Source organism: Poecile atricapillus, chromosome 1, assembly GCF_030490865.1.
Source record: "Poecile atricapillus isolate bPoeAtr1 chromosome 1, bPoeAtr1.hap1, whole genome shotgun sequence".
NCBI lineage: Eukaryota > Metazoa > Chordata > Aves > Passeriformes > Paridae > Poecile > Poecile atricapillus.
In genome coordinates this window covers 174,688,248-174,701,425 of record NC_081249.1, presented here as the reverse complement: position 1 = coordinate 174,701,425, position 13,178 = coordinate 174,688,248, and the positions used below count along the sequence as shown (strand labels likewise).

At 40.1% G+C, this 13,178-nt stretch overlaps 1 protein-coding gene across 1 annotated transcript in view; it reads left to right on the top strand.

Annotated features, from left to right (window-relative positions):
• The window catches only part of SYNE2 (spectrin repeat containing nuclear envelope protein 2), a 174,126-nt gene that overhangs the window by 24,427 nt on the left and 136,521 nt on the right, over positions 1 to 13,178 (top strand). The window contains exons 3-13 of the mRNA XM_058860814.1: positions 2,783 to 2,844; positions 3,794 to 3,889; positions 4,161 to 4,238; positions 4,331 to 4,423; positions 5,579 to 5,760; positions 7,380 to 7,576; positions 8,025 to 8,125; positions 8,840 to 8,941; positions 9,703 to 9,840; positions 10,651 to 10,815; positions 12,680 to 12,792. Coding sequence (XP_058716797.1) covers positions 2,783 to 2,844; positions 3,794 to 3,889; positions 4,161 to 4,238; positions 4,331 to 4,423; positions 5,579 to 5,760; positions 7,380 to 7,576; positions 8,025 to 8,125; positions 8,840 to 8,941; positions 9,703 to 9,840; positions 10,651 to 10,815; positions 12,680 to 12,792 — 1,327 coding nt within the window. The remainder of the gene's footprint in view (positions 1 to 2,782; positions 2,845 to 3,793; positions 3,890 to 4,160; positions 4,239 to 4,330; positions 4,424 to 5,578; positions 5,761 to 7,379; positions 7,577 to 8,024; positions 8,126 to 8,839; positions 8,942 to 9,702; positions 9,841 to 10,650; positions 10,816 to 12,679; positions 12,793 to 13,178) is intronic.

The window sequence follows — 13,178 nt, the reverse complement described above, 5'->3', positions numbered from 1 at the left end:
CCTCATAAAAATAAAAATCTGTATTAATTAACCACGTGATAGAGATAAGAATTGGAGAGCTTGATTAAATCATTAGCGCCTCTGAGCAGCAGCATTGGAGGGGGAGCTGGGAGAGAAAACACACTCAGCCTGAAAATAGCAATACAACGCCAGCCACGGTGCCAGGAGCACATCTGTACTGAGTGTGTGTGGCGTGGAAACCCTGACTGCTGCACACTATGAGCTGGGGGAATACTGGCAAGCGTGGAGTTCTGTTATTAATTTGGGAGGAGATTCTATTATTTGTTTGGGTAAGAAAAAAAGGCACATTGCAGCAGAGGCAGCAGCTGCTTGGAAGGCAGCCCAGTGGGTTGTGTTAGGTAGCTTGTGGAGGGTTTAAGGTGCTCTTATGTGTGTGCAGTGGAATAACCACCTTGTACTTTCACCAGGTGAGACGTTTGCCTAAGAGCTGCCCACGTGAATCAACACTTGCAGTATCTGGCCCCTATTGCATAATGAAGCATTTTAATATGGATGTCAACCAAAACAAGGCAAAGTGTCTCATCCTAACCATCTGTAACCAGCCCCAAATGCAAGTTCTTCAAATCAGCAGCAGTGGTGTGTGTTTGGCAAGAGCTGCAGCTGCAGGAGCCACTGGCGTCAGGCAGAGTAGTCAATATTTGCTCTCTATCCCTTTTCAAATGCTAGCAATGCCAGCCTTGCCTGCCTGATAAAATAGAGCGCAGCGACTCAATAATTGCTTGTTGGGTAATTGGAATGGCTCCCACGTGGTGTTCAGCTGAAGGGTGTGGTTGGCTCCTGTGCTAACATGAAGCCAGTATCTCCATGCTATTTTTGTCCTCCCTGTGAGCATTGCAGGGTTGTTTGGTCTGTGTGCCATGTGTGCACTTAATTTTCTCTTTTCCAAACAAAACCCAATTTTGTCATGTCGTTTTTATCCATTAATATTGCCCTTACCTTACTGTTTGAAGGCAATCTTTGTGATGCTTAGAAAGAATTTTGAAACAATCCAGCAAGCAGGGGAAACCTCCTGCTTCATGCTCTGACAGGATGGTGGTGTTGCAGATTAGTGGAGGGCTGTTGAAAGACACCTTCACTACAGGATGGAAAGCAGTGCTCGACACAGGTGACATGGATGTTTTTGCTGCTGCTCACCTGCCCACTGAGGCAGAAGGCAGTCTGTGGGCTGAGGAGCAGGAGCCTGGGTTATCCTCGAGTGAGTTTCTGTGTTTCAGGAGCTGATGAAGCTCCGCAGAAACTCCTTTTGTCTGTCTTGGATCATGAAAAGACCCCATGACTGGGGTTTGTGGTTGCAAATTCCCAAAGTGTAATAAAGTGTGGGATGTTTTCCTGTGAGTGGCATTTTCACTTTCATGGGCAGAACAGTCAACTTTGTTTTTTTTTCCCCAAGGACTTGGTGGTTTTGGTGTCCTTCATCCTGCCCAGCCTACCAAAACATACTTATCTATTGCTGAGAAGTCTTGCACTTGCCTTACAGTGTCAAGCTTGCCTTCAATTAATCTTTTGAGCAAGAACATGCTTTCAGAGGCAGAAGAGATGGTCTGTTGTCACCCTGATCTGTTTCTGTTTCCCAGATCTGTTTCTCTGTGCAAACCTTTTCTGGGAAGCCAGCCCCAACACTTGCAGTCAAGGCTGCTGTGGAAAAGGAGATAAAAAGGAGTTTGTGCTCAGGCTGGCTCTCACGAGCCTTTGGGTTGGCTGCTGGTGGCAGATGTGAGTCCATCATCTGAGGGGTCAGCACCTCTGTGTGTCACCTGAGACCTGCATTCAGACTTCCATCCCCTAAGGGATGTGTGGGTTTTATGGTATGCCTTGGAAATGGAGTGTTTTTTTGGGAGGGAGCAGGGGCTGGGAAGTCAGGTGATACACTGCCCCTGACAGGGCTGGTCTGGTCTGATTCTGCTGCTCACCCTCTGCTTCACCTTCTGGGGGAACCGGGCTTTCCTCCATCTCTGCTGCCCACAGGCAGGTGTGAGAAACCATTCAAATACATCTGGTTTTTCAAATGTGGCTTAACCAGCTCCGTGTCTCCCTGCACAAGCACTGGTTGGTAGTTGCTCACTGGGTGGCAGCGCGAGGGCTGGGGGTGCAGAGCTGCATCTCTGTGTCCCTGACTCCTGCTCTGAGTCCCAGGTCACTGGTTTTTGCTGCAGCACAAGTTCAAGCACTTCCCTCTTCCTCTTGCCTGTATTAACACCCTGTGTGCTCCTTTTTGGCTGGGTTAATAATTTGTACACCCTGGAAGGGGTGCTGGAGGAGGGTGTATTTCCCCATGACAGCCTCATTACTCTTTCCAGCCCTTTGGTTAGCAAAGACTTCTCATTGTGTGGCTTCAGCTCCAGCCTGCATCCAACTTGATTTTGGCTTTTCCCAAACTCCAAGATGTATCTTGTACTGAGGAGTCCTTGAAGGAACATTTAGGAAAAGGCAGAAGTATTGAAGACATATTTCTCTGTAGAATTATGTGCTCACACTGCTCTTTGTATTTGCTGATCTTCTGAGACATCCTTCATTAGTTATTCTCTGCATCCTGTAGGTTATGCTTGATGGTTGTAGAGGTCTTCGCAGTACCAGCTCAGCAAGCAAGAAAATAAGAGCTGTAAAACAAGAGTTGAGAAAAACTGATGTTAAATAGTAGCTTAATATCTGGAAGAACAGACCTTAGGTTTGATGTGGATGCCATATGTCTTTTTGAGAAAGAGGAATAAAACCTGATCATTTTTTCCATTAACTTTGTTTTCTTTTTGTTTTTATTTCCCAGTCCAGCGAGAGTTTACACAGAAGAAAACCTTCACTAGTTGGATAAATTCAATATTGGCAAAGGTAAATGGGGGTTCTTTAGTAAAGACATGCCTTTTGCCTTTTTGATTCAGATATTGCTGGTTAGAGATTACATTTTTTTAGGAACAAATAAAATTAGTGTGAGTTTTTTTTAGGCGCTGGATGGGAAAAGGAGCCCTTAGAAACATTTGCTTATTAAGTGCAACAGCCCTGTATTGGGGCACATCCAAGGACATTTGTATGAGGTGGTTTGTGTGTAGATGTCACTCTTCCTTTCTCATGTGGTTTTACTTGTGGTGGATTGAGGCACATGTCTCAGGGTTTTACGAGTTTCTGAGTTTACAGTTGGTTTTACTGGGATTAGGTAAGTGTTGCTCTGTTATGCAATCCAAGAACATGAGTTTAATGAGATGACCTGAGTGACTGGTAAGTATTAAGACAAACCACATAGTAGTGGAGGTGCTCTTTAAGCTCTCAGAAAACAGCTCCTGGAGCATGTGCTGGGGCTCTGACTTGCTTAGGTAAATAAAACCTAAAAATTTATCTTGGTCTCTCCTTGAGCACAAGCTGCTGAGCTCATGATAAGTTTGTGTTGTGTGGGTGAAAAGAGGTTTAGTTATGCAGCTCTATACTCAAATGTGTACTTAATATTGATTAAGATCTCAAAATATGAATTAACTGCCTTGTTTAGCTTTCCCTTTCTCAATTTTTATTTCTTTTGCCCCAGACTTCCTTGAAAAATGTGCGTGCTTGAAAGTGAGGCCTAAAATTACCCTTATAAAACATAGAGGCAGGACAAGGGCGAGGGAATAAGACACAAACATAATAATGGGTTAGAAGAAGCAGGATATAGCTATTCAGATGCAGGATTTTTATTGAAGTTTAATGAAAAAAATAAAGGATGCTAAACATCATTGAACAGCAGAGTAATCTGTGATGTTTTGTAGTGTGTTGAATTCAAAATGACAAAAGATTGAAATTTGTCTTGCAGCATACCCCTCCTTATGTTGTCTCAGACCTGTATACAGACATACAGCAAGGACATTTGCTTCTGGATCTGTTGGAAGTGCTTTCAGGTCAACATCTGGTAAGACAGAGTAATAAAAATATTACCTCAATCCTTTGTCAAGACCAGCAAAGATTTCTGGATATGCTTAAGTGCAACCATATGAATCATCCCCCTGGAGTCATAGACTTAGTTTCAAGTAACTTATTTTTATATCATTGACTCTCAAACACGCTGAAGTAAGTTGATCCAAAGTAATTTATGAATCTTCGCAGGACTTCCTTTATCAAAATATAGAATAAAATTAAGTTTTACAGTTGAAGATATAACCTTTTTTTTTTTTGCTTTGCAGCCACGGGAAAAAGGATTTAATACTTTCCAATGTAGAAGTAATATAGAAAATGCTTTGACATTTTTAAAGAGCAGATCAGTGAGTATTAACTTCAGAATTCACAACTAAAGCCAGTTTAGCTGGTGGAACATTTTCTTTGTTAACAATGATCCCTTTTTTTCCCTCCTTAGCTGAAGCTCATAAATATTCATGTAGCTGACATTATTGAAGGAAAACCTTCCATTGTGCTTGGCCTAATCTGGACCATTATATTTCATTTTCATGTAAGTATTTCAACCATGTAAGAGTTTTAGTAGAAGGGAAAAGCACAAAAAATGTGTTGACTTATGTGATTGCTAAATAAGATGAATTAGTACTAAACAAAAGATTATTTTCTGACACGTGGAAGTGACAGCTCGAGGAGGAGATGCACTAATACAGGGATAGCAGTGATGAACAGTATCTAGCTGCAAATGGTAGGAAGGAAAGATACTGAGATTTATTTTTTTTAAGCAATCAGTTAAAAAATGGGATAAACTTTGCTTGTCTAAGGTCTGTAATGATTTAGCTCCAAAAAGAGCAGATAGTGTGAAGTGGCTCATCCATCTCTCTCAGAGGCAGCCCCACTCCTCAGTGCTGACTGTGCTTACAATGTACAATTCTTGTATCGCTATTTTTCAATACCAACCCCTGAAATAACACGAAGGCTGTCATAGTCATGTTTCTTATACAGTAAGAGTGTGCATCTTGCATGGCATGAGGTTGTGGGGAGGTGTGGAAGCACAGGGCCTTGATTTAATCATCACATAGGGCTGCAGAAGATGCTGGAACCAAGCTGGTTTCTAGGGAGAACCCAGCAGTGAAATAATGTAGGTGCACTCACTGGTGACTGGGGCTCAGCAAAGCACCGACAATCAATGATTTCTAGCAGTATTTAGCCCATATTTTTCGTGGCAGAGGTAATTTGATGCCAAAGAGTCTTGTGCTGCTCATGGCCTGTGCAATTACCTTTTTACCTAAACCAAGCTTCTCTGAACCAGAAGAGATCTCTGAGGTCTATCAAGTAGGTTTTCCTGCACTCTGAGTGAGCAGGCAAACTCTGACTATGTCTGCTACATGTCACTCTTGACAGAAAACTGCCATGGGCTGCTGTCACTGGATAGAGTAGAAATTGAGTGAGAAGGTCCCTTGATGTCATTGCTGGTACCCACAGCATAACACAGAAGTCTTTGCATGAATACAAAAAAAAATCCTGAAGATGGGAATTCAGCATGAAATAGTTCAGATTGTGCAGATCAATTGTGGTTTGATTCTAGGGGACAGGGAAGCTGCTGTTACAGCTGTGATTGAGTCCTGTCTAATTCTCTGTGGTGTTCTGCCATTCATTCCTTGGTAATCTCTCAGTGAAGCCTCATTAAGTCTCCCATTTTCTCTGATAGATTGAAGAGCTGGCCAGGACACTTGCCTGTACCTACAATCAGCCTTCACCTGATTGTTCAAGTGCCATTGACTCCTCTACAAAGGCAAGCAGACCAGCTAAAAAAAGTGCTAAAATTAAGGAACGGTGGAAGATGTCTGCTACAAAGGCTCTTTTGTTATGGGCAAAAGAGCAGTGTTCACTGTAAGTTCCATCTAAGACTTAAAATTAGCACTCTACACTTTGTATTACTGCTTTCCTCTCTAAATGTGGTGATACTTCCCCCTGCTTTTTTGAGATTAGTCAGTGACAGTTCAGCAGAAAATCCTTTAACTTTCACCTGTGGTTACCAGTACTTTTAATCAGGCCCAAAATGTTTTGATGGGAGCCCTTTAAATATAATAAAGCAAAGCTCATCTTACTAATTAAACACAACACTGTAATCTGAGTTGTTTGGCTTTTCTTTTTTAGGGGCTCCTGTGTGATAAGTCTAGTGGAATGTTTACATTATTTACTTGTTCTAATCCTCATGGTTCCCACTGATTCACAAGGTTTCAAGGATTTTTTTGATATTTCTTAATGGAAAATGTAGGATTTCTACGATTCCCACAACTCATGCTTTTCTGTCAAAACACTGCATGATCCCAAAGAAGGATGTTAATAATCCTGGTGGTCCTAGTCCCTAATTCTAACAAGATGTTTCCTTCTGCTTGATGGACTGATAGCACTGCTGCTTTCAGGGAGGGTGTTCACAGCACACAATCTAGAGCAGATACAGATATTTAAATTTTCTTCTAGGGCTGCTGCTTTACTCCAGGATCTTTCAAATATGCTTTACAGTAATGTTAGCTCTTCCTCCACAGCTCTTTGGGTTGTTTTATGTTATAATAAAATCCTACTAATATTCCATGTTATTAGTGGGAGATAAAGGCCTTCATCAGCAATCAGACACTTTCTGCCCATGGAATGGCACTGAGGTTTGCCTTCTAGCTTTGTTTTATCAGAAGATTAATTGGCACATCAAAACCAGCTCTTTGTCTATGTTATTTTCCTCTTTCTTTTGCCTGTTTTTCAGCAGTATTGCTGTCTGGTTTGCAGTATCATTTCTGAACTTGTCATTATGTTGAAGTATTTTCTTACCAGTGAATCCTATAATTTTTGGTAAAGAAACAAATCTTGTAAGACTTGGCCCATTGTTTTGTGACTAAATTTGATCACCTGAAACCCCCCATCTTTTCCATGCTGTAACATGCTTATAACATACAGGCTGTTTTTAGAAAGTTGTCCCAGAATTCACTGTGGCCTGCATGGCTGGGCACCTCACAGCACTGCTCAGGCTGTGAACATTAATAAAAGATGATCTAAAGACTTAGCTAATTAAGAGAAAAATAAATACTTTTTCTTGCACTAATACATAGCTTTTAAGATTTGGATTTTCTAAAATTCCAGTTCTTGGTGTCCTTACATGTTCTGCAGTGCTTTTCTTGTTGTTTCCCATCCCATAGAATGCATAGATGTTGAGCACAAATCAACATATTTTTATGATATTTAGAAAGGATTTCGATCTGCAAGGCTTTATCTTCAGAATGCAGTAGAAGACAAAAAGAAATAGTCATCTTGTAAAAACAGTGTAAAAATAAGTAATTGTTGCAATTTGTAGTACTGGCTGTGTTGTCTGACTTGTGCAGAAGTTCAGTGGCAAGGTGCTTTTGGATTTGGTTCACACTCCATTTTACTGAATTTATATTCTGTTTCTAAAGTTATACTTAAATCCTGTTTCTTCAGATGTCCTAACATTTTGTTTCCACTCATTTCTGGGATAGGCATGGCTCTGTCAGTATCACTGATTTCAAGTCCAGCTGGCGAAGTGGACTGGCTTTTTTAGCCATCATCCAAACTTTGAGGCCAGGTCTGGTTGATCTGGAGAAGGCAAAAGTGAGAAGCAATAAAGAAAACCTGAAAGAGGCTTTCAAAATTGCAGAAGTGGAGCTGAACATCCCACGGCTTCTGGAGCCTGAAGGTAAACTATCAGCTTTTAAAAAAAATCTTTGTTATTAGGGGTGAGATTCATGTGATCTCTAAGAGTGTGCTTAAGTTTGAAATGGTACATTGATGTTTGTTGTAATGCTCAAACCTGAGGTTCATTATTTTATAACATCAGCTTTACTTAGGGACTGTAGGATTTTTGAATTGACAACAATTGCAGGAGCAATATGCAGAATAAAGGATTTGAAACTTTCTTGTTCATGGGAGAAACTTTTTCATTACTTAATCATGTTCTATTAAAATATTCCCAAGGGAAAAAATGTTCATTACATATTAATTTCTGTCAATGGCATGTTAAGTGAGCTGTTGCAAAATAAACATGTTTCTGGTAATGTGTTTTAATAACTGCAGCATAGTGTGTAATTATGTGATCAGGCCTAGAAGGCTGCATAATTATGTAAATGGTGTATTGGCTCTCGTAGATGTTGACGTTGTGAATCCGGATGAAAAATCAATCATGACTTACGTGGCTCAGTTTTTGCAATACTCCAAGAATTTGCCTGAGTCTGAAGAAGACATGCAGGTATGTTGTGTGGGTTATCACTGAGGCATTTTCAAATGAATGTGCTTTCTTTGCCCAGTTTATATCTGAGTCAGTAACACATAGTAGATCCTCTGATTCTGCTACTGACAGGACTGAGTTGGGTTGAACCTTCTGATGCTCCTGCGTGGTAGAAAAAACTCCATGTTACAGATTTTTGATGGTCACACAGGTGGAATTGCTGTGCAGGTTGTTTTGTTTTCATTTAACTATTGCAGAGGACATATTCAAGCTTTGTTGTCTTTTGTATGTGTAAACATTGGAGAGGCAGAAAGATTTGCAGATGCACAGGACAACCAGCTTTAAATTTAATAGCTGACATGTAAAGTGGACAGAAGTTGCCTCTGATAGATTATACTCAGCAGAAACCCACATTTGCTATTGTCTATATTCTCTTATGAGAGTTTAGTTGGTTACCCACATATCTCCATACTGATAATCTCCTTTCAGTAGAACTGCAATCAGGTCTTTTTTGATGTCTTCCTCTATCCAGGTGCCAGGTTTAAAACTTTGTCCCTGCAGTGTAATAGTGCCCGAGTCAAAATTCATCAAGGTCCCCAGGAATTATTATTTGTTTTTCAATAGCTTTGAATGGTCTTTATCATGTCCCCAATGTGTTTTGTTTTATGGCACAATGTAAATTAAAAACAATGCTTGAAAAATGGAAAAATGCAATTTTTCTGCTCTAATTACCAGGAGAAAGTAAGAGAGGCCATGGGCTGGTTGGCTGCACAGGAGAAGAAGTTAGCAAAGCTGCTGGTGGAAACAGAAAATGAAGCATATTACCAGAAGTACAAAGTAAGTTGCATTTCATGTTTAGAAGCTTCTGTGAAAAATAATCTACTTCTGAATGTTTTTAATATTTTAAAATTTTAGTATTTTTCATCTTCATTGCCTAAACTGAAGTGTTAAATAAGTTTCTAAAGAAAACTTAGAAACCTGACAATGAAATTGTTAAATGCACTCTTAAGATTGAAGGAAATGTAGGCTAAAATTCTCTCTGTTATGAAAAAGAGATATGCTATTTAGTTTTTTGAGCAGAGTTTTTGGGAAGAGTAAAGGAGTGTCTTAATTGACGTAGTTGAAGACTTGGACAAGATTCATGCACGTAGGCCCTTCACAGTTACTTTTGCTATTTCTGTGCTAATTACAGCAGTAGGTTTTACCCTGCTAATGTTGTAGAGGAATAGTTGAATTGCTGACTGTAGGTTGTGCTGAGGCAAAATTTCCTTTGGCTTATATTGTAGCCAGAGTTTGTAATAAAGTGGCCCATGGGGATCTGTCAGAGGAGGAATTTTCCCTTTCTCTTGCTGGGAGGGGAGAACTGTGTTCAGGCTGCACTGACATTATGTTAAATACAGACTTAGGAAATGGCACCTATAATTTCAGACCCAAATACTGCCTGGAGACAAGAATGCCTCTTGCTATCTTGCCTTTGCATGCATCACACCCTTTGAAGTTAATGGAACTCATACCCAAAGTGTGTTCAAAGGCAGGACTTGGCTCCGTGAGCTTCCATCTGACGTCTTCTGTGAATTACTCTTCTATTTTATCCCTAGGAAATGATGTCATTTATGGAAACATTTAACCAAGAGAAAATCCCCTTTATGCCTGTGTTGTCATCAAAAAGAGGTGAAGCTGAGCTGAGTGAAGGCCAGCAGCAGATGAGGGAAGAGTGGGATAAAGTGATCGCTCAGGTCAGAGGCATTTCTCGCTCACCCCATTACCAGCATGAGCATGTGGGATGGATGAAGAAGCCTAAGTCTATCCCAGGAACTCACACTGGGAAAAGTGGGGAGATGATGCTTTATTTGGAATGATAAAAGAGGTTTGAGCCTGAAGTCCAGACAGTCTGTGTGGCATTCAGTGCCCAAGAGGAGGCAGAATGTTGACTGTGTGTTACCCTTCTGCCTCCTGAGCCTCAAGACTGAAACATCCCTGGAAAATGCCCTACATCTGATTATCTTAGAGCACTCTTCTGAGCAAATTTTTTAGCCTGTTTGTGCTTAAAAGGTTATTTTGAGGCATAATTATGTGCTCAGAGCACAGATACCGATCTAGTGGGGTTGGTCAGTGCTTTGCAGTGAGATAGTTGTGTTGGCTCAAATTGGGATGTGTAGGGCCATGCTGGGAATTACTGTTTTTGGAAGAGATGTTCCCCTGTCAGCCCCATGACAGAAAGCTGTTCATCTCTCTTTCCCCCACTATTTTTGCTACTAGTTCACTATAAATTTTCCTGTTGCTGGGCCTTGGGATGGTCACCAGCAAAGGACAGGAATGCCAAATTCTCTGTGGTGTTGCAGAGGTTACGGGCTGGGGGCAAACCTGGGTTTGAGGTAAAGAGGGCTGATTTTAGCTGACTTCTCTGAAAGCTCTTGTTTTTTGAACAGCGACAGGCATGAGGGAGTGGGTTCCTGGGATGTCTCAAGCACCAGCTTATATCAACATTTTGGAGATAGGAAGAAAATAATAGTGAGAGATTTAATCCACTTGTTCTCCTTTTAAAGATTAATGAGTGGAAAGTGAAGCTGGACCAGATGTTGCCCTCCCCTCTGGACAGAATTGAGGCTTGGCTCCAGGAGGTGGAACGTCTGCAGGCAGAAGATTTGCCTGATCTGCAGGACCCATTCAAAGCAATGTCTGTCTTCAGAGAAATAATTGTAATATTTAAGGTATGCTGATCACAAATGAAATTTGACCTGGCAAAGCACTTGTTGTGGAATTGCTGTTTGACATTTTGGGAAGTGGTGTGCATATGTTTGTCTTCTGAAGATGAAAAGCTCTTCTGAACATACCTTTGAAGAATTACGAGCTTAATTAAATAACTGTATGGGTCTATAAGGCAGGTTTCAGATTTCACTGGGGTGAGATTAAATTTGAGTACTGCCTGAATGAGTAAATTATGCTGTTCTTTTTTATGTGGTTGCTGCAACTTGCTTGTTTGTTAAGTAATAACACAGGATAATTGCATCTTTATCTTTAAATCTATGCTTAATGCATACCTATTTAGAAAAGCACTTGAGCTTAAGGTTGCATTCCAGGGAGTTCAAGAAGTTTGTGTGTTTAAAGTTAAATAGCTCAAGAAGTTTGTGTGTTTAAAGTTAAATATTTGCTGAATCACTCTGTAGTTCCATTCAAGGCAAGGGTATTTTGATACCTTGGTACCATGCAAGTTATTTATTCTGATCTTCAAATATTTGCACAGATAATAGTTTACACATCCTTTTGAGTTTGAAAGTTCTGAAGGAGTATATGTGTTGATGCCTGCCTGGTGATCATAATGCCATATTTGGGTTTTTTATAAACAGGTTTGCTGGTTTTGTGACATTGTCCTTGAAGAGGATTTGAAAGAATGGGCAGTGGAGGTTCTTGCAAGTGGCTTAATAACACCACTCTTTCTTACAGTTTCTAGCCAGGTCCTGATATGAGAGAGGGTTTTTTAACTGGTAACAGCTTTGTCAGTCTTTAGCCACTCAATCTAAGATTTTTATTGTGCAACCTAAGTACTTAAAGCATTTGTAAGAATAAGATAGAGAGACTGATGTAATTTCTTATGTCATTTCTTTTTACCCATTAAACATATAGATAAAATCATTGCATTGCTTCAAAAGAAGAAACACATTAATGCTTAATTCCTGCCAAATTCACTTTTCTTGATGGGAAGACATTGATGGGAAGAGAATTTTTTCCTCTTTTAGTATGTTGTATGTAGGGATCATATTGGCAAGGTAGTACCTTATAATGCAAATTTTACTTAAGAGCTAGGAAATTATCCACCAATGCTCATAACTGTCTGACTGATACAGTGTAAAGATTACAAAATCCATTGTTAAAATTCTATTTTTGTGGTTAAGGGCTGTCCCAGGATTTAGCCATTTCCATTAATGTGCTTTGTGGCAGATTTTATAACATAGAAATGAACTTGTAGCTTTTTTTAATTTGCCACTGAGAAATAGCCTTTTCTTCTGTGCAATACATTTTATGTTTCATTTTCAGGTAGGAAATTCGGTGCTGAGACACATGCCTGTAAAGTATTCCCCAACTGTGGGACACTGGCCATTGAATGGTTAATTTGATACCCTGTCAGCCTGGTGTTAGACACAAATTTATTGAGCCAAATGAACTATAGAGCAGGTGACATAATAGATTTATTCAACAGATTTTGCTGTCAGTCTTTGCTAAGGGATGGCAGAGAACAATTTAATACCCTGAAGCTGTTACAATGATGCTTTTTTCTCCTAAAGATGATTGTGAAAAAAGTGCAGAAAAACTGATACCAGCAGTAATGTAGGGTCGTGGTCCTTATATTTAAGTAGATGCACAGTGACAGGAGAAATCAGGTAATATGGCACTAAATATGCACTTTAGAAGGTGATCAGGTAAATACTTTTATTGCACTTTAATGAGTAAAGACACTGGGAGATTGTCTTGTGCTGACTAGTTCATAATAGCTCTTTCCCTAATGGCAGGTGAGCTGGAGATCCCAGTTGAAATCTAGATCAAAATGAGTGGCTTACTGTGTCTTGTTCTCCCCAGGGCTTGATGGATTGTTTTGATTCTCACTTGGACACCCTTCAGTCATTTAAGAATGAAGATGAGAAGAATATGCCACTAGTCGTACCTGAAAAATTAGAGGAAATGAAAAGAAGGTTGTACTCAAATTCCCTCTACTTCATGTTGTATTTTAGCTCTGCAATTAATTGCTCTGCTATTCTGAACAAAGCACATAATTTATCCATGCCTTGAAAAAAAAAGAGCATTTTTAACCTAAGCACAGTCTGACTGTCAAGTTGAGCAGGCAGGAATCTCTCATTGGTCCAATGAATGTTTAATTATGTGTACAGAGCTCATTAACAGGACCTTTTCAGATGCCCTTTGCTATTGGGGATAGGAGACAACCACTAGGGATAGGAAACTTGAATATTTTCAATGTAAAAATTTCCCTAGTGGCAGGGATTCTCTAAAGTTTTATTTCCAGCATTAAAAATCACTGTGATCTATAGCTTGTGTGACCCCAAGTATCTGCTGGAGGATA